Source organism: Cnephaeus nilssonii (genome assembly GCF_951640355.1).
Source record: "Cnephaeus nilssonii genome assembly, chromosome: 22".
Taxonomy (NCBI): Eukaryota; Metazoa; Chordata; class Mammalia; order Chiroptera; family Vespertilionidae; genus Cnephaeus; species Cnephaeus nilssonii.
This window is the reverse complement of record NC_137093.1, coordinates 8,618,664-8,637,439: the sequence shown is the minus strand read 5'-3', so window position 1 is coordinate 8,637,439 and position 18,776 is coordinate 8,618,664. Positions and strand designations below refer to the sequence as shown.

At 60.7% G+C, this 18,776-nt stretch overlaps 1 protein-coding gene across 5 annotated transcripts in view; it reads right to left on the bottom strand.

Annotated features, from left to right (window-relative positions):
• The window catches only part of TBX5 (T-box transcription factor 5), a 41,527-nt gene extending 31,122 nt beyond the window's left edge, over positions 1-10,405 (bottom strand). For 2 of the 5 annotated variants that reach the window (XM_079763250.1, XM_079763253.1), the window contains exons 1-5: positions 8,047-9,093; positions 6,239-6,423; positions 4,710-4,804; positions 2,597-2,716; positions 1,730-1,877 (exon numbers count right to left, since the gene is read on the bottom strand). In XM_079763250.1, coding sequence (XP_079619376.1) covers positions 1,730-1,877; positions 2,597-2,716; positions 4,710-4,804; positions 6,239-6,385 — 510 coding nt within the window. In that variant the 5' untranslated portion in view covers positions 6,386-6,423; positions 8,047-9,093. Of the gene's footprint in view, positions 1-1,729; positions 1,878-2,596; positions 2,717-4,709; positions 4,805-6,238; positions 6,537-8,046; positions 9,094-10,282 lie in introns of those variants that run through there. The other 3 variants (XM_079763252.1, XM_079763251.1, XM_079763254.1) reach the window with 3 other exon arrangements.
• Positions 10,406-18,776: the final 8,371 nt, after the last annotated feature.

The window sequence follows — 18,776 nt, the reverse complement described above, 5'->3', positions numbered from 1 at the left end:
GGTGCATGCGGGACCTTCACAAAATAGCCCCGCCTCTCCCCAGCGCTGCACCTAAACCAAGGGCTCCGTACCCGCAGGTACGCCGCCCACCAAGCTCGAGATCGGCCCTGCTCTCCGGGCGACGCTGGCGACCAAGCACCCGCTTTCAACAGGAGGGGGAACTGCGCTGTTTGGTAGAAACGCCCCTGTGCACCCTTCCGAGCGCTCCCTACCACGCGGAGAGGGACCCGGCCTCCCTGGTCCCTGCCCCAGGGGCCACAGTTCAATCTGCCACCAGCCACGCAGAGAGCGCGGCTCTGAGCGCATCCATGAAGGGGCCTGCTGCCCCCTTCCCACCTGCGCCCACGGGAGATTCTCATTTGTACCTTCAGCAACTGACCTCCCTCCCGCTCAAATCCATGCCCACCCAGTCCCCTCACGTCCCCAAATCGGGGACCACGCTTCTGTCCACTGTGTCTAAGGAAACCTAGCAGGACAGGGAGCACTTTGGGGCTTGGAGACCCAGCCTCACATCCTGCCCCCAAATCCCAGCTGCAGGACCGTGGCCAGCCCCCTCCCGTCCCCGGACTCCCAGTCACAGAGGCTGCGTGACCTGTCCTGGCCCCTCCCCAGGCTGCTCTGAGGATTAAACACCCCAGGACCCAGGAGCCCACGTGTACGGCGGCATCGCCAGTCTGAGGGTTGCAAACACTGAATTCACGGCCGTGTTCTGTCCTGGTGATGCATTCTTTCCAACAACGAGTTTAGGGGCGTTTTTCTAAAAATCAGTGTTCTGGTCTCCACTTGTTTTTCTGTGGGGAAGACAGGGCGGTGCCCTCCGGGGCATCCGCTCACACTGCACATCTCCTGGAGGGTGGGGTCTGCACGCTCAGTGTACTCAATTCTCGGGGCCCATGGGACTCCAGGTTTAGGACCTGGTCCAGGTTTGCCCGCTGTGGGCATGGTTGGGGAGGAGGAAAGCTGGAAGTTGGGGGGCGGGGGGAGGAGGAACAGGTCTGCTGGGAAGCCTCATGCTAAAAGGAGCAGGGGCAGCAGCGTCCACGCTGGGGGTGGGTTTGCCCGGCTGTAAGAGCGGGGGCAGGTGGTCTGGGCTCTCTCTGGGCTGGAACATCCCAACACTAAGGCAGGATTTGGGAGGGGTGGGGAGGGAGTGGTCTGGCCTCTGAGCTGGGTGCCCACTGGGCGAGTGTGACCACGGTTTGTTTTTTCCTGCGGGACTGAAACCCCCACCCCCACCCCTAGTCACAGAGGGGACTGGGTGCAGGCCCGGTTCCCAGCCCCCGCGTCCAGGCCGGGAATGTGCAGCCTCAGTCACAGCAAGATCCCTGCTCCTCAGCAAAGGCCGGGCTGGGGGCAGGGTCGCAGTGTGAGCCCCAGGCCAGGAGAACCAGGCCCCACCTCCATCCACCGGGGAAAAAACGGGCCAAAGCGTGGGATGGAGGATCACGGGGAGGACTGCAGAGGGCAAACGTCCGGGGGGAGAGCGGTGGGCGCTCAGAGGGGCGAGAGAACACGGAAAGCTCAATTAGAAGGTGAGAGAAACGAGAGAGGAAAAAGAGAAAGGAAGACCAGATCCAGAAAAAGGGGGGTGGGCGGACACCAAGGGGTGAAATAAACGAAGCCAGGAAAGGAGATGGGTGGGTTCTAGAAACCAAGGAAAGGAGGAGGGGGGGGAGGAGGAGGAGAGAGATGGACCTGAGTGCTGGGCTGGGCTGCACCAGGTACTTACATGCCCGAACGGGTCCAGGTGGTTGTTGGTGAGCTTGAGTTTCTGGAAGGAGACCAGCTGCCGCATCCAATGCGCCCCGGTGGCCGGCGAGTCTGGGTGCACGTACAGGCGGCCCGGCATGGCGGGCTCCGCTTTGCCAGTCACCGACCTAAACCAAGGAACCAGCTTCAGCGCGCGCGTGGTGCAGGCGGGTTTACGCGCCAGGCCCGGGCTGCTGAACGTGAGAATGATCTGGAAATGGCCTGACCCTCAGGTCTCCCTGGCCCTGCGCTGCCCTCCGGACAAGCTGCCCTCCCTGGCTCTTTTCCTTCCACCGCATCCCGCCCCCAGCACCGGGGTGCGCGGGCCTAGCAGCCGCAGCCTCTGGCTGCCCACAAACAATCGCGGGATCTGGGAGCCTGGGCCGCACAAAAGTCTTGGAAAACTCCTTGAGGGCTTCCAAAGGGGCTTCCTCCTCAGGCCTCTGCACTCCCGGCAGCTGCGGAGAGACCTGCCCACGGAATGGGCCTCGCCGCTCCGCTCTCGCCTGTTTTACTCAAATACCATGGGCCGATTTAGCAATTTCATAAAAAGGCATGTTCAAAGCGGGTAACTCATAAAAAGTAACTGTAAATGGTTTTATGCCCCCAAATACCTCCAGCGCTTGGTAACAATACCCTTTTGAAAAATCGACAACCCGCGGGTGCAGCCGTACACATGGGCCCGTTACTTCCTCTGAGCCTCAGTTTTCTCATCTCTAAAATGGGGGCTAATAGCTGCTCTTTTGCCCTTTGGAGTGAGGTCAAGGAAATGCAATGGGAAGGCAGCAAAAGCCTCTGTGCACAGTAGGACCTCAGACAATGCGGCTGGGTCCACTCCGGTGCCTACCATTTATTATCTGCAAACTTGTATCTGTGGTCGTCAGCGGGGACGATGTCCATGAGGAGAATGTACTTCGTTTTGGGATTAAGGCCAGTCACCTTCACTTTGTAACTGGGAAACATCCGCCTGAGAGGGGAAGGAGGAAGAATCCCGGAAGAGGGTGAGGGAAGGAAGAAGGGAGGGAGGGGAGAAAGAGAGAGGGGGAAGAGGATATGAATTAAAAATGAATTAAAGCTAATATGAAGAGCATATCCCCAAATTTCAATGGAAGATTCCTTTAGAAACGTGAAAGACAAAAGTGGCCCCGACTCCGCTCTGGCCCAGATCCATCCCGGGTTTCCCTTGAAGTTGCGGGGAGGAGAAAGGCTAAGGAAGCGGCTGGCTGGCCACTGAGTCTGGGCAGAAAATAGAAAGCAGGAGGCAGGGCTCCTGGGGAGCGGGGTTTGAAGGCGGCCTGCCTGGGACCCCCATTTCCACTCCTGCTTAATGCTCTTTTCAGAGCCAGACACCTATTTTTTTTTTAATTGGGGGCAGGAGGAGGCTTCTTAGGTAAAAAGCTGGCCTCCCCCTCCACCCAGCCAGGTGCCTAGGGACTGAACACAGGTGGGTGCCCACACAGGTCCTGTCCCGGCTTCAGTCCTCTGCCCCCAGAGAGTAGCTCGGTTGGGGACCCCTAACACAAGCCTCGCAGGAATGTATTCCTAAATGCCCCACAACTTCTCCAGGGCACTCTTCCTTGGAGAGTCTAAACTCGTGGGCCCTCAGCAAAGAAATTAAAAAGCCATCCAGATTTGGTTTCAGAAAGAGGATTGGGTGGTTGTGTCCCAGAACTGTGGGCGCTGCGCCCTCCCCCAAATTCCCGGCCTCGGGGAGAGTGCACCCTGGAAAGTAAGCGTTCCCAAGGCTCGCGGGCGTGAGAGGGCTCAGTTGCTGGATCCGAGGTCGCTCAGGGGTGGCGGGGAAGCCGGGGTGTTTATCTGGCGAGTGAGTGCGCTCAGAGGCGGCCGGCGCAGGCCGCGCAGGCCTTTTATAGTTAAATCCTCCGGGCTCCGCTCGGCTCGGAGAGGCAGCCACCGCGGCGTTCCTTCCCAGGCGGAACGGGAAGAAAACCTTAGTTCTTTGGTATAAACAGAACGCGCCTCCGAGTTCACCCAGGCCGAGCGGGGGAGCAGACATTGTTTAATTTCAAATAATAATAAATGTCACTGTTGTCAGTTTATTGCGGGAGGCTTCGGGCTGGAGAGCCGGGGGCGTCTGGCGGGGCGGCTCCACCCTCCCCCTTCACACACTCGGCGCCTCGGGCCTGCCGGCCTCTCCGGCTTCACACGCCGCCGGTTCTGGGTCGGCGCGGGGCTTTCTGCCCTTGGGGACCCACAGGGCCAGTCCGGGACGGGAAGCGGCGTGGCCAGGCTGTCCCCAGGCCTGGGCACCCTCGCGGCGCTCTCACGCGAGGAGATTCCACGCTGCGCGCCTCTCCCACCCCCGCCCCCGGAGGGCGAGCATTCCCACTCCAACTCCGCGAGCTTTAAAACGGAACTGCGGGGCGAGTCTCCGGGCGGGAGAAACGGCCGTGTTTATCGGTGTCTGTATATAGAGCCCGGCCGAGCCCCGGTTCAGTTTCAAAGGCTTCGCCTGCGTTCTATAAACAATGAAAAAGGCAGCGAATACATCCAGCGATTCAGACTCGGCCACAGGGGGACTCTGGAACCTCTCCAAGGTCAGGGCGGGTGGGAAGGAGGGTGGAGGCGAGGGAGCCGCTCTGAAACCCGGTCTCATCTCTGAGTCCTCCCTGCACCTCTGTTTTCCGGTCCTCGCTCCCCTCGCCTCTCCTCCTCTTGTCTCTAACGCATCCACAGAGCACAGCCTCCTCGCCTCGCTTCTCCTTACATAAGAGGCGGAGGAAATGCGCCCTTGGAAGGAATACCTGTTTCCGCAGTTGAGCCTTCCGGGTATTTCCCCGCGCTGACGGGGCCCCTGGAGGAACTCTCCATGCCTCTTTCCCGGGCTCAGGCAGACACTCTCTCCCTCTCTCTGTCTCTCCCCTTCTCCCCAGCCATCTTTCCTTCAGCTCCACACTCTCCCAGCTTCCCCACGGCCCTCCGCAGAGGCGCCCGCTCACCTGCCGGCCTTGGTTATGATCATCTCCGTGCCCACTTCGTGGAATTTCAGCCACAGCTCTCTTTCATGGAGAAACACCTTGATCCCTTCCATGCCCTGGAGGAAGGAGAGAAAAGTCACATGGACAAGCCGGGGACAGTGGGCCTTCGCTCCCCAAACCGGCCCCAAACACGGACACTTCTCCTTCCCTCCGGAGCCAGTGGGCCCAGAGGCTGAAAACTGTCCCCAGCCCACCGCAGCCCCTGGCTGGGAGCACCGGGCAGCCCCCGCCCAGGAATCCCCATGGGGGGACTCCTTCTAATGTCACCTACACCAGCCTAGAGGGGAAACCGAGGCATGGGGTGCTCCAGAATGTCCAATGGGGGACGGGGCTGAGGATGCAACTAAAGAAACCACTCCGTCTCAAAAAACCACTCAGGCTCTCCTCACGGAGGCTCAGAAGCCTACACGCACGCCTACAAGCACACAAACACTGTAGGTGTGTGTTTATTCTCACCACGCAGCACAGATACAGACACGGTGCGATTTTAAATTTTGAAATATTTACAGATTGTAATAGGTACCCGCCGTCCAAAACAAAGATGAATTCTCCAATGTCTATGTTCCTAAACCTAGGCTCTCCGCACGCCCAGCTTCCTTCCCGCAAGCTGTTTTCATTACGAGCACAGCTTAAGCCATGTAACATTTCCGCTTTCAACTAGGAGTTACTTCACAAAAGCGACGCAAAAAAAATTATATACAAACTCTTCGTTTTGCAATAATCCATAAATGAGTGAATTTGCTTTTCTGTAAAAAGGGGGGAATCTACGTTTCCGAAACTGCATGCCCATGAAGGGCAAAGCACAGAGGCGATGAGCTAGTCAGGAAGGATGTCAACATCGCAAGAAGGGCTTTAGCTCCGACCAATACCTTTTCGGGTGAAGTCACCCCGCTCCGTGCCGCCTGACAGCTTGTTTAAAGTCATGGAGGTCTACCGGGGACCCGGCCCAGCTCCCAGCCCCGCGAGTCCCTGGCTCCCTGCGCCCTCCTGCCCTCCCCGCACAGCCAGGCCCCACGCAAGACAAATGGTGCGCCACTCGGCTCTGGGCAGCTCCGGGCGGGCGGCAGCGCGGGGAGGCGGGCGGAGGCGAAGGCTACGGAAGATCTGAAGAGGGGTCAAGCCATCGCTCATGCTGGCCTGAAGCAGCCGCTGACCTGGCCCTTAATGAGGCGCTCAGGGCCCAGCCTACACCTAGGGCATCAGGCAGAGGATCTGTGTTCTTGTTAGTTGGCCCCAAACAGCTGGATAATCAAGGCTTCTCTAACAACCCAGTGTATTTCCAAAACCCTCCTGCCATAGAGGTAATCGTCCTAATAGAGTGGATTGGAATAAACTAGTATTGGGGGAGGCAGGGCAGAGGAAGGTGAGACTGAGTGGGGGTCGAAAGGAAAGGGCACAATTAGAGGCAGTGGGCAACCCATCCCTGCCCCTCACCCCCCAAAAAAGGGCTTTGGTTTCTGCCGAAGGCCCCCAAGCGAGGGTCTCCTTACCTGCTGGGTGAAGGCGGCCTGTGGGGACGATGGGGACTTGCTGGGGGCCCCTAGCGCGCTCTCTGGCTTTGAGTCACAGGGTAGATCCTTGGAGTCGGGTTCCAGGGGTGTATGCGCCAGGCCAAAGCCCTCTTCTGCGTCGGCCATGGTGTGCCCGGGGCCCTGTGACCGCGCGGGGTCTTGCGCTGCGGACAGGAAGCAGAGACAGAGAAAGAGAGAGAGGGGGAGAGGGAGAGGGAGAGGGAGAGAAGGTTGGAAGTGCAGCACAAGTGACAAGGGGGCAGTTGGGGCCCCGCTTTCCAGCTACCAGCACCTCCGTTCCCAGCGGAAGGAGGCTGCAGAAGGCCCCCTTGTTAGTATTGTGACTGTTACTTTATGATCACGCACAACCTCTTGCGAAAGGCCCGCGTCTGACCCGGAGGAGGCAAGCCCGCATCTGCCCTGCGCAGGCTCCCCTCGATAAGCCAGCTGCCCGTCAAATTTGTCTGGACTTCTGGAAGAGCCAATAAAGATAAGGCCTGGGTATTTTTGGAAGTCATTGGGTAGGAACCAAAAACAAAACAAAAACCTAGTGTCCTTTTGAGAAGTTTTTTTTTTCTTCGTCGAATTACAGGAGGTCATCGGAGCTGTGTTTCTGGAAGCCCGCGGCGGAGCAGTCCTGGGCGGCAGGCAGCACGTCTGAGCAACCCGCCTCTTGCAAAACCAGAAACTTCGGAGGGGAAAGATTTGCAGAGGGAGAGACCCGTCCGAGAGAGAATTCGCGTTCATCCTTTATCTGTTTCAGGCCTTAAAATTACAAGTCCTTGAGCAGTTAGAGTCCTCCCGTCTTCCTCAACCTTAACAACGTTAAGAACCGGGAGCCAGCCGGGCAGGGAAGCGCCGCGCCGCAGTTCCGAGGGAGTCGCGCCGCCGGGTGCGGGCGGCCCGCGCTCTGCCGCCGCCCGGGGCGCGCGTTCGCCGGCTTCCTCTGCTCTCCAGCCCGGGGTCGGGCGTTTTGTTGAGCGGCCAGGCCGAAGGGAGCTTCTCCGAGCTTCAGCCGGGCCTGGCTCTCGGGAAGCGCAGGCCCAAGCTCGGCACTGGCGAGGGCAAAGTGGGCCCCAGCGAAACCCGGGCTTCGGGCGTGGGGTCGGCCGCCTCGGCCCCACGCAACGCGCAGCGTGGCCGGGGCTTGCAGGCAGAGGAGGCTGGAACACACAAAACCGCAGCTGCAGAGCCGTTCCAGCCCCGGGGAGCCAGCCTCCGGCTCTGAGCGCCTGCCGATCTCCCAAGTAGGAATTTCCTCCCTGGAAACCCGGGAAGACAGAAGGAGGCGCAAGGCATGCCCCTCCGCTCTCAGCGGCCTCGCGAACCAAAAGCCAAGTCCCATCCTCGTCCGCAGCGACCGGAGACCCAGAAACGGGCCGAGGACAGCTGCCCAGGCCCCACTCCCAAGAACGTGCCTCCCCGCGCTCTGGGGTTTCCAGGAGGCGGTGAGCGGAGCCCGCAGCCAGCTCACAACAAAAGATAGCGGGGCCGGCGGCACCCACGTGCGCTCCCAGCACCGCCGGCCGCGGGTCATCCCACCCCCGCGCCCTTGCCAGGATCCCGGGAGCTCGGGGCTGGCGGCGGGGAGCTAGATACGGTTTGACAGAACCAGGCCGCGCGTCCCGGAAACCACCCCGCTCCCCCGGCCGCGGCCGCCGGCCCCCGCGAAACCTCTGCGAGGCGGACTCTGCGGAGCCCCGGGCGCGGCTGCGGTGCTGCCCGGCGCGCCTCCCTGAGCCCACTCGCCGGGGGCTCCCTCCCGGGCCAGCCGCCGGCAAGGTTACCTCACTCGGTGAAGCCGGTGCATTCACCACGTCCCCGGTGCTCCTAGCAGGGAAGCCGGCCGCGAGGAGGCGGGGGCGCCGGCATGGTGCTCCGGGCTGACGCGGGGGCTGCGTGCGGACGAGAGGCTGTGCTGCCTGCACAGGGGCCCCCGGGCTGCAGCCGCGGCGGCCACGGCCCACTCCGGCACACACCTCCGGCCGCCGCTCTCCCGCTAAAGGCTCCCAAGCTGTCAGGCGCCAGAAGGGCTCCAAATAACGCAAAACAGCAGCGTGGGGGGGGGGGGCTCAATAGGATAAGCCCCGTGGCCTGCTCCTCCTTGGAAGCCCCAGGGAGGGAAAGTGGGGAGACCCGAGGAAGCCGTGGGAATGGTCCAAGTCCCCTCTGAGTGCCGCTTTCAGGGTTAAAGTTCCGGAATCCGAGGTAAGATACTCCTCTCTCTCTCTCTCTCTCTTTCTCTCTCTCTCTCTCTCTCAGAAATACAAGCCGACTCAGCTGAGCTCAGTGACGTTGGGCTGCCTTGATGCTTACAAAGTACTGGAATTGCCTATCCAACTAGCTCCTCTCTCTCTCCCTCTCTCTCTCTCCCCCTCTGCCTCCCTCCTTCCTCCCTCCCTATCCCTTCCCACTCCCTCCCCCAACCACATTTTCCATTAGATTTCCCGAACACTCACATCACAACACGACTCTCAAACCCAGACCTGGAGATCACCCCCTCCTCTCCACCCCCTTCCCAGCGTCCATCCATCTCTGCTGCTCTGAGTGCGGCTCGGTGGCTGCAAAAATTACTGCACAAATCATCGCAAACCAGCCGGCTTCTGCCCGGGAAGTCATCTCCGTGCCGCGGGCCGGTGCAGAGAGCGGAGTCTAAACGCAAGACGCGTGCACACACGCCCGGCGCCTCCTCTGCAGCCTCGCCCGCGTTCTCTTTCCAACGCTGACCTCAAGAGGGAGAGCTACGTGACCCCGCCTGGCCCAGCCGGCAGTTAGCCGCCCTGACATCTCTCCCCCTCCCCACTCATCACCCAGACTCGCGGTGACTCCGGGGTGAAGGCAGGGTGAAGGTGTGTTGGGATGGGGGTCGAGATCAAAGATGCCAAGAAGTCACCATGGGCCCCCACCCCCAGGGCCACCAGACCTCCCTGGCTGGATGTGTACACAGGCAATGCCCAGTTTTATTAAAATAATCAAACAGTCATTGGGGACTGGCTGGGGTTTTCATCTCCCCTTGGCTCCTCTCCCTGCCCCCCCAAATGTTTTATTTTGAGGGTCGAGTTGAAGAGGTCAATAGAAGCGTAAACACAGTCCGTATCTCAGTCTGAGCAGACCCAGACTGGAGCCCAAGTGCTTGGGATAAACGTCAGGGTTCCTGTTCTCATCTCCTGTGCCCCCTCACCCCGTTCTTTTGTGGGGCTCTGATGAGCGACGTGGACCTGCAGGCCAAGGTCTGGGTAGAGGGATTCAGGAAGGAGAAATATCCCGGAGACCAGCCGCCCCTCGGGGTGATCCTCCGTGGCCGCCGGGACTGAGCGGAGGGCAGGCCTGACACGTCGCGGCTGCAGAATTGCAGAGTGAATTGTCCGGCCCTGGCGGCGGGGCGGCCTCGGAGGAAAGCGGCCCCAGCACTTGCTCCAGGTCCCACCGCACCTTCCAGGTTTGTTTGCACACAGCCTGTCGCCGAGGCTGTTTGTTTATTTGTGAAAACACCCTCGCCCTTCCGAAGCGTCAGCTCCCAGGACGCGGGGCTGGCTAAGGAGGAGACCCCCCGGGCCGAGGACGGGGAACAAACATGGCCTCAGGCTGAGGCTGATAGTCTGCGTCTCTGGCAAAAGGAAAGGGAAATCCAGAAAGACCTCTTCAATCCCTGTAAATTCTCCGAGATTTGCGGATAAAATAAATTCCCATAAATAACCTGCCGGCCCCTCAGGAGAGGGAAAACCCGGACTCCCCCAAGCCATCGCCTGGCCAGAGTCGCGGAAGTTTGTGGCGCGGAGATGGTGCCGGCCACCGGGCGAAATTGGGATTCTGAAGCCCCCATGGGGGAATCTATTGGTGCCAGGTGACACCCGAAGGCAAAATGCGAGAGCGAGCACTCTCCCGTGGCCCTGAGAGCTGGCACCTGAGAGGGGGGATTCGGCAGGGAGTTGGGGCGGGAAGCTTGGGGGGCTGGGGGCAGGCGAAGAGGCGAGAGAAACCTATTCCCCCCTCCTCCCCAGAGCTTTCCAGGGAGACACTCACCTCCAAAAATCCCACCTCTTCTATCCGGTGCAAAAGCCAGGAGTGACGCCTCAGTGGGGTGGGGGGCTCAGTGAAGAGTTTGAAAAAGGCCCCCAAAAGAGATTCCTTTTAGGCCAAACCTTCTTCCAGCGTCTGTCAAGAGTAGCATGTACCTCCCAGCTCGAGGTTGGTTTGTGGTCTTCGACAAATTAAATATTACTGTTTATTACCAGGCATACCCCAATAAAATAAAGAGGCAACCAGGCGATACCGGCTATCTCACCAGCCGCTGCACCTATAGGACTTGGAGACGTCACGAGTCACGCAACCCGTCCGCGCTGTCACGCTCGACTGGGGGGCAGTGGCGGGAGGTTAATTTCTCTCCATCTTCGCCTATCAGTCCGTGGGTCTGCGCAGCCACCAGTCCCGGACGCCTGGGCCACGGGAATAAATAAAGAAATAAACAAACCCCGCGCCCTCTGGGGAAATGGGGGTGGCGAACTTCAGACACAAATTGAGCCAAGATCGATTTTCTTAGGGAGGGGGAGGGGGCCGTTTCGCGAAGGGAGGTGGGAGCCCACCTCAGCCCACGCTTGGAGAGCAATCTGGCTGTTCCAGGGGAGACCAGGTCTCTTGCAGGGGAGTCCCCTAATTATTTAAAAATTATTTTTTTTTTTGAGGAGGAGCTCTAGGCAAGGGCGTGTTGGGCGTCTCTGTGGCTGGTTCTGTTCGGGACGGGGTAGCTCAGGGTCCCCTTGCAGGCCAGCTCAGGAGTAATGACTGGGCTATCGCGGAGGGGAAATGACACAGAGGCGTTGGGAGGAAGACAGAAAGCCGGGGCCTGAGTGTCTCTTGCTGAGAAAAAGTCCATTCTGCGAAAGGTCCTTTAGCTAAGTTGTGGGGTGCGCGTCGGCCCAGCGCTGCCAGGCGGGGGCAGGGTGCGAGGGGGTGATGGGGTGGGCATGGAGAGAGGCTATTTCTGCAGAGAAAATTATAGCTCCGGGGCCTGCAGAGGGACGAGGAGCTCTATTTTGTTTTGTAATAACGTTTGTTATTATCTCTGTCCTCATCGGTGGGCACAACTTCCACGCAGCCCCGTGGAGGGTGCGCGCGAGCTTTTTGCACGCCGCTGGGAACGCGCTGGGGTTCGTTGGGAATCGCGCTGCGTAGACGCCCCCGGCGGCGGGAGCGGAGAGCTAGGCCTGCCCAGCACTGAGCCGGGAGCCAGCGCCGGCCTTCCGGAAGGGTAAGTTCCCCGCCACGGGGCCCCGAGGGAGCCGGACTTTGCAAGCTGGACTTGCCCCCAGCTTCGGGGTTCGATCCCGGCTTTCGCGCGCCCCCAGTCCCTCGGGCTTTCGGAAGCCTGGCCTGGCTCCAGGCCTGGTTCTTCTGGGGCTGGAGCGGCGGCAGAAAGTGCAGGAACGCGGTCACTGAACCCCCCCAGGAGCTAATGAGGTCAGGCCCGCGGGGAGAGCGCGCAGTCGGTCCCAGCGGCGATGCGGGCGCCGGGGCCAGCCGGGCCGCACACTCCGCTGCTTCCAGCAAGCAGAGCCCGTGGCCCCCACGCCTCGGCCAGGCCGCACTGGCTTCCGTGAGCTTCGCTTTCGTTTCCCGAGCTATTCATCACCATCTTCTCCCCAGCCCGAGGCCCTAAACCCAGAGCCTGCTCCCAGATGCCAAGTGCGCAACCCGAGGCCCTAAACCCAAAGCCTGGAAATGAGTTGCTATTTGACCTCAGGGCCGAGGTGGGCCGGAAACCGAGGCCTGGGTCCCGCTGGGGCTGCGAGGGGAAGGCGAAACCCTGAGCGAGGCGAGTCCCTTTCCATTCGACTCCCCTCTCTCAAATCCCCGGTGCGGGGCCCAAAACCACCCCGCAGACTCACAAAGGATCCCCCCAGCTCAGCCCAGGCCCCTTTGCCACAGCGCTGGAGGCCGCGCTCGGAGAGGGAAATAAAGACCCGGGCGAGATTGGAGAGTATTCCTTCTTTTCCCCAGTCATTGGGCAGCAACTGGAAAAGGCTGCCGCGCTCTCATCCCTTCCTCCAGGCCAGGACTGGCTTTCCCTGGCCCGCCAGCTCCGTCTGCTCCCCAAATCTATTTTCCCCGTCTCACGGCGTCCCAGCCCGGGTTCTAATACCGCCGTGGGCAGGAGAAGGGAGTTCCTGCTTAAAAAGTCAAAACCAAAACAAAAGCGAGGACCGACTGCTCTGGGCCTTTTTTTTTTCTCTCTTTAGTCTTGCCTCGTTGTTTTTTTGTTTTGTTTTGTTTTGTTTTTAAGAAAGTCACCATCTTCTTTTCTCTGCGAAGAGAACTGGCTTAAGGGCCTGACTCAGGTCTCCACGGAAGGAGAGAAGTAGGGGGAAGTGCGCTCGGGGCTGGGAAAATTAATCCGAATAACAACAATAGAAACGATGACAAAACTAAACTTTGACCAACTCATTTTTCGAAAGCGAGGGTCAGGCTGAGGGTGGGAATTTCCCTGGTTTCTCAGGGGGTCACTTTCCCTCCTGCCTAGTTAAATCCGGCTCTCTGATACTTTCTCCAGCGCTGCAGTGTCCGACTCCCCAGTGTTTCATTCGGTGCCTCGCGTCCCCCCTTCTGACCGGATGCATTTGAGAAGGAGACTGGCTGTGGGTGTTATTTTAATATCCATTTCCCCCCAATATTTCCACCAATGATTACTCCCACTTATTGTACGTAGCCTCCTGCACGTTGATGTTGTTTCCTGTGCCTCCCGCTCCCCAAGTTTGGCGGGTGAGGTTTTTGTCCCTTCATCTAGTTCATGAAATGAAAAATGGAAACCGAACATGGTTGGGGGGGCCCAGCTGGGATAGCCAGACGCGAACGAGCTGAGCTGGGGGTGCAACAGAGCGCTCCTCTTGCCCCTCCAATCTGGGGGTCCCCAGTGGGGAGAAGGGTGCGGGTCTTAAGCTGAGAGAGCATGGAGCCGCCCGTCCTGTGTGCTGAGCTGAGCCATATCTACCCCCAGAACCTCTAGAAAGACCTCAGGGTGTAGCCACCACGTCTGCGCGGCCAGCACATCCCCAAGGCCTCCAAGATGTGGGGGGACACACAGTATTCCAGGCTGTGACCCGGGTGATAGAGACTCCAGGTCTGGGGTGCAGGCGGGGGCCTGTCTGGAGACCCCCTCCCTCAACAGGAGGGTGCAATGGAAACTTGGGAGCCCGCTGCTCTCGGGGCTCTGGAAAGACAAATTTTCTTTGGCAAAGGGAACGGTGTCACGCTGTCGACACGGCAGACTATTTTTCTTGTTCCCTCATAAGGAGGGGTTGGGGGGGGGGGGAGAAAAGAGAGCAAGAAAGAGAGGGAAATTAAATCCACACGTGTTAAGCTTGCTCAAAGGGCCGGATTCAAAACCAGAGATGAAACTGCGCCTCCAGTTCTGGCTGCTCGCCGGCCTCCTTCCAGCCAGCCCCAGCCTGCGAGCGAGGCGTCCCCACCGGGGAGAATTCGATCCGATGTTTCATAAAGCGCTTTGTGTAAGGGGGTGGGGGGCCATGGTTCCTTTCTGTCTACACCGCAGAGTCTGAACTCGGAGCGGCAAAGAAAACAAAGGAGGTCGGCCGGCGAGGCTCGTGGCCCCTGTGAGCCAGCGCGGCTCCCTGTCTCCCCGGGAACCACGGGGCCCGGGGGCATTCGTGGCCGCGACGGGCCAGCCCAGTGGTTTGGGAAATTCACAACATCTGCCCAGGCTCTTCGGACTTGGGCCTCCCTGGGTGGAGAGAGCCTCACAAGCTGTTGTATTGACGCGGGAATCGCCGGCTTAACCTGCCGGCTGACACGCACCCCGCGCCCCTCTCTGCGGGGAGAAACTTGCTGGTTAGGAGGCTGCAGGCCCAGCCTCGGGGAAGGGGGCGGACGGAGGCAGCCAGCCCGCCCGGAGCTGCGAGTGAAAACTCTAGTAATGACGTTAAGGAGGTGAAGGGAGGCGGGTGAGGGTGCGGGTGCGGAGGGCGGCCAAACCCCAAACTGGAGGGATCCGTCACCAAAACGATTGCTTGGTCGAGACCTCTAATTTTTCTTCCCTTTCAGCCCGGGGCGGGAGCGCCGGCCTCGGGCCTCCTCGGGCCTCCGCGTGCGGGGTTCCCGTCCTGCGGGGGCAGCTGCCACAGACGGGTCCGGAGCAGGGGGACCCGGGACGCGCGCTCCCCGGCCACCGCCACGCCCGGGAAACACTGGGGTGCAGCGGACGGAGGTTCCTGGTGGAAAAGCGCCTGGCGATGTTTCCGGGAGGGCCCTGGGTTTGCTGGTCACCATGGCAACCCCGGAGCCCCGTCGAACAGCAACCGGGCACCCGGGGGACCAGCGCGCACGTTTGCGGCGCATCCCGAGGCCTGCAAGGCGCTGTCCCTGGGGCTCCGGGCTGTCCCGAGGCCCCCCGAAGTAGCTTCCACGAGGCGGGGGCAGAAAAATCCCGTCTTTTTTCAGCGGAGGAGAAAATCGAGATTTAGTACCATCGCTGAGGGAGGCTGGGATCTGAGAGAAAGCCCCGCCTAGAGTTCAGGGCGCTGACCTGGGGGCGGGGGTGCAGGCAGCGGCGGGCGGGACACTTCCACGCGACGCCGAGTCCCCGCATCTCTCCGCACGGACTGCCCACCCCCACCCGCCCCCAGGCTCCCCAGGAATGACCCCTCCTAAAGGGAGGGAGGCAGGTCGGCAGGGCAGCTGGCGGCGTCCATGTCTGCAAGGTCTGTTGCGGGGAATAAATTCTCCTCCATTTCCTTCTAGAGAAAGCATGTCGCGGGAGGCTGCGATAGGAGGAGCACTGGGAGGGTATTGGGGGTGCACTTCCTTCTTCTTGAACCCGCAGGAGGACAGGCCCCTTTCTCTGGGACGGACAGTGGCCGATGCCCTTGGCATTTTGGAGGCAGCGAGCTCTGAGCAGGACCAGGGTGCTGAGCAGCTCAGGCTGACCAGCGTGGCAGGGATGGAGGGGGCCAGTGAGGGGGTCCTGGCCTGGGTGCTGCAGAGGCCTTTGGCCATGGGGTGGGAGTGACTCCTCTTTCGGGGGCCTGCCCCGGGTTTCACTCTGTACCCCATTCACCTCCAGGCCGGCCAGGAAAGACAGCACTTCGCCTCCTCCCTCTGCCTCCACTGGGCCCTCTCATGGCACCCCCCCGCAAAGCCCCGGGCTGGCCTGTGCTGCCCCACAGCCCACAGAGGGTCCCTCCATCTCAAGACCCCTGTCTCCTTCCCTCCCCAGCACCTCGCATTCATATTCTCAGAAGAGCCCGGTCCGTGTCTACACAGCCACAAAGAGAATGTGAGCATTTGAGGCTCAAAAACCAGTGGGCACTGGAGGAGCCATGAGAGCTAACATTCTGGCGGGCCGCAGCGGGTTCCACTCGCTCATGTGGCTCTCCACGATTAGGCTCAGAGAGGGCGAGGACTAGTCACACAGCCTCTGCCGGAGGAGCGCCCAGCTGCTCCCCATCCCCTAGCCCAGTGGTCCGCAAACTCATTAGTCAACAGAGCCAAATATCAACAGTACGACGATGGAAATTTCTTTTGAGAGCCAAATTTTTAAAACTTAAACTTCTTCTAACGCCACTTCTTCAAAACAGACTCGCCCAGGCCGTGGTATTTTGTGGAAGAGCCACACTCAAGGGGCCAAGAGCCGCATGTGGCTCGAGAGCCGACCACGGCCCTAGGCTGTGTGTCTGCAGGCAGAGGCTGAAGGGGAGCCCCGGCACTTCCCAGGGGGGTGGCAGCTGGCTGTGGCTCAGCCTGCGAAGGTCAGCGGGGAGGTGCAGAGGCCTCAATGGGATGGGCGCCCTGCAGGGTCCTGGGTGCAGTTTCCCAGACTCCGGGTCTCAGGGTGGAGGGAGCCGGCCAGGCGTCGCCCTCCAGCCTCGATGTGATGCGCTTCCTGAGCCCTGGAGTCCCGCTGCCTCAGGTCCCAGGGGTGGGCCTCAGGGAGGTCCCAGAGCCGTAGGGGCTCCCGGCTGGGGACCCAGAGGGACCTGTGCCTGGCGCCCGGCCTGAGGACTCGCAGTCACGTTCTCCTGTGGTCCCTCTTCTAGATCCTTCTTCCTGTTGCTTGTTGTCCCAGCAGCAGGGCACACCTCGCCCACGCCAGCTCCTGGTGCCGTGCTGGCTGCCACAGTCCAGGTTCAGAAGGGGAGGTGGGGGACTCTGAGATCCAAACCTGGGAGGAGGGTCCCAAAGGGAGGCTCCAGGGGTCCCCGCTCTTTCACTTCCTCTCTTCAGTTTCCTCTACCAGGGACCAGCCAGGGCTGGTCTTCTAGGGGCTGATTCTTCCCGCCCCCGCCCCCGCCCCCACCCCCACCCCCACCCCCACCCCCCGCCCCCACCCCCACCCCCACCCCCATGCAAAAATGTGCTTCCTCTAAGGCTGCCCCATCGCCAGGCTCACCAGGGGCCTCCACACCTTCTCCCCCAGGAGCGGGCCAGGACACCAGATTCTGTTTAGGGGCCTTTCTTCTGGCTCCAGCTCACCAACAATGGCTCTGCCAAGGGCCCGACTTCCTCATGCACCCTGGTGAGTGCGAGGCCCAGCAGTGGTGCCTGACCCACAGCACCCAGTCCAAGCTCAGGACCACGCACTCCCCATCCCCATCCCCAGCCTCCGTCCGCCCTGTGACTCAGCTCCAGCTCCTGCTCAGCATTCAGAGAGGCGGCTGTGTGACTCCTTCTATGTGGCTCAATATAACTCTGTCGCCCGGTGGGCGTGGCTCAGTGGTTGAGCGTCAACCTACAAACCAGGAGGTCACAGTTCAATTCCCGGTCAGGGCACGTGTCCAGGTCGCGGGCTTGATCCCCAGCGTGGGGCGTGTAGGAGGCAGCTGATCAGTGATTCTCTCCCGTCACTGATGTCTTCATCCCCCTCTCCCTTCCTCTCTGAAATGAATAAAACACATTTTTAAGTTCACACTGTCCTCCAGCCTCTGTGGTGCCAGTGTGCCCTCTGAGCAGGGACTTGGGGTGCCCCTCCCCCGTGTGGGAGTCTGTGTGCCTGTCAGTGTGTGTCCTTCCTTGAGAGTGGGCATTTGAAATGGCTGTGGGTGTTCCTGTGCGCCTCCGTACACAAAAACACCCGCGAGTCTGCGCTGTACATAGGAGCCCGCGGGTGTGGTTCGGCCCGTGTGGGTCCGTGTCGGGCTGTGGAAGGCCCGTGTGCGTCAGGGCAGCCACCACCCAAACATCACCACAGGTCAGACGGTGCCCTGGGCCCATAACCCCGTGTTCAACTCCCCTCTGCTTTTATTAGCCGCTTTTATGATTATTATTTTACCGACAGCTCCACGCGGGCACCCGCGGCCGGCCTCCAGGAAGGCAGCCGAGGTCGTGCCGCGCCGACGGGAGGCCACGGGGGCTGTCTACCGGCTCCCAGGCCACCGGGCTCTATATTTGGAAACAAATTCCACAGTCACTTCCTGGGAACTGGGCGAAAGGTGCCTGGGAGCGGAGGAGACAGCGTCCGAAAAGAAACCCCCTCCCTCCCTGCCCCCAGCACTGGGGGGAAGCCCCCACACCCCGACAGTCTGGGAACACCAGCAAAGCCAGGGGAAGAAGGTCACTAACATCGCCTCAGCCATGTCCGGGGCCAGGCGGGTGCTGGAAAGATCAGGGGAATCGCGGTGTAAAGTGTATGATTGTCTCCCCACTAAGCTGTGCACCCGAAACCCATGCAAAATAAAATGGGAAAAAAGGGCCCCGTCCACACTTGACAGGAGGCAGCATGAAGGAGGGGCGGTGAGTGCGCAGGCGCGCCCAGCCGCTGCCCAGCATGCCCTGCGTGCGCACCTGCCCCAGGACAGGTGGTCTCCGGGTCCTAACCGCGTTCACTTTTGGAAGTTGGTCCCAAGCAATCAGGTGCGGCCGTCCTCACTCCCAGACAGCCTCCGGCCTTGTCCCCAAGTCCGTGGGCCTGGTGGGCTGTGTAGACACCAGGGGGAGGCCAGGGGGGGCAGCTCTCACTGGGCCGCTGAGCCCATCCCCCACCAGCCCCGCCTGAAAGCAGCGGGCCCTGATTCCTGCCACCTGTGCCCTGGGGGCTGGGAGGCAGCCGGCTGGCCTGGGCCCTGTGCCCTGGGCCCTTGCTGACACCACCGTCACAGCCTCTGTCCCCCAGGGGTCAAGCAGCAAGGTGTCCCAGACCCAACCACTAGGGAGTCCTCTTTGGCACACACAGCCATGCACAGGCACCTGATGGTGTGGCGATCCTGCCGCACACACGATCAGGGCCACCCCCCACATATGTAAGCGTGGTCATTTTGTGGCACACGGCGCTGGCCATACTCATCACACACATGCACGTACACATACTCACTGACTCTCACACACACTCACACACACTCCCATACGCATTGTCACAAAGACACACACCCACCTGCCACACTGAGTCAGACACACACACACGGCACTCACACAGCCGCCCACAGGCTCACACCTGCCCATATGCAGGCATTCACTCAGCCACACACAACCACAAGCGGCCACACCGCCCACAGTCACGCACAGAAAGCCTCTC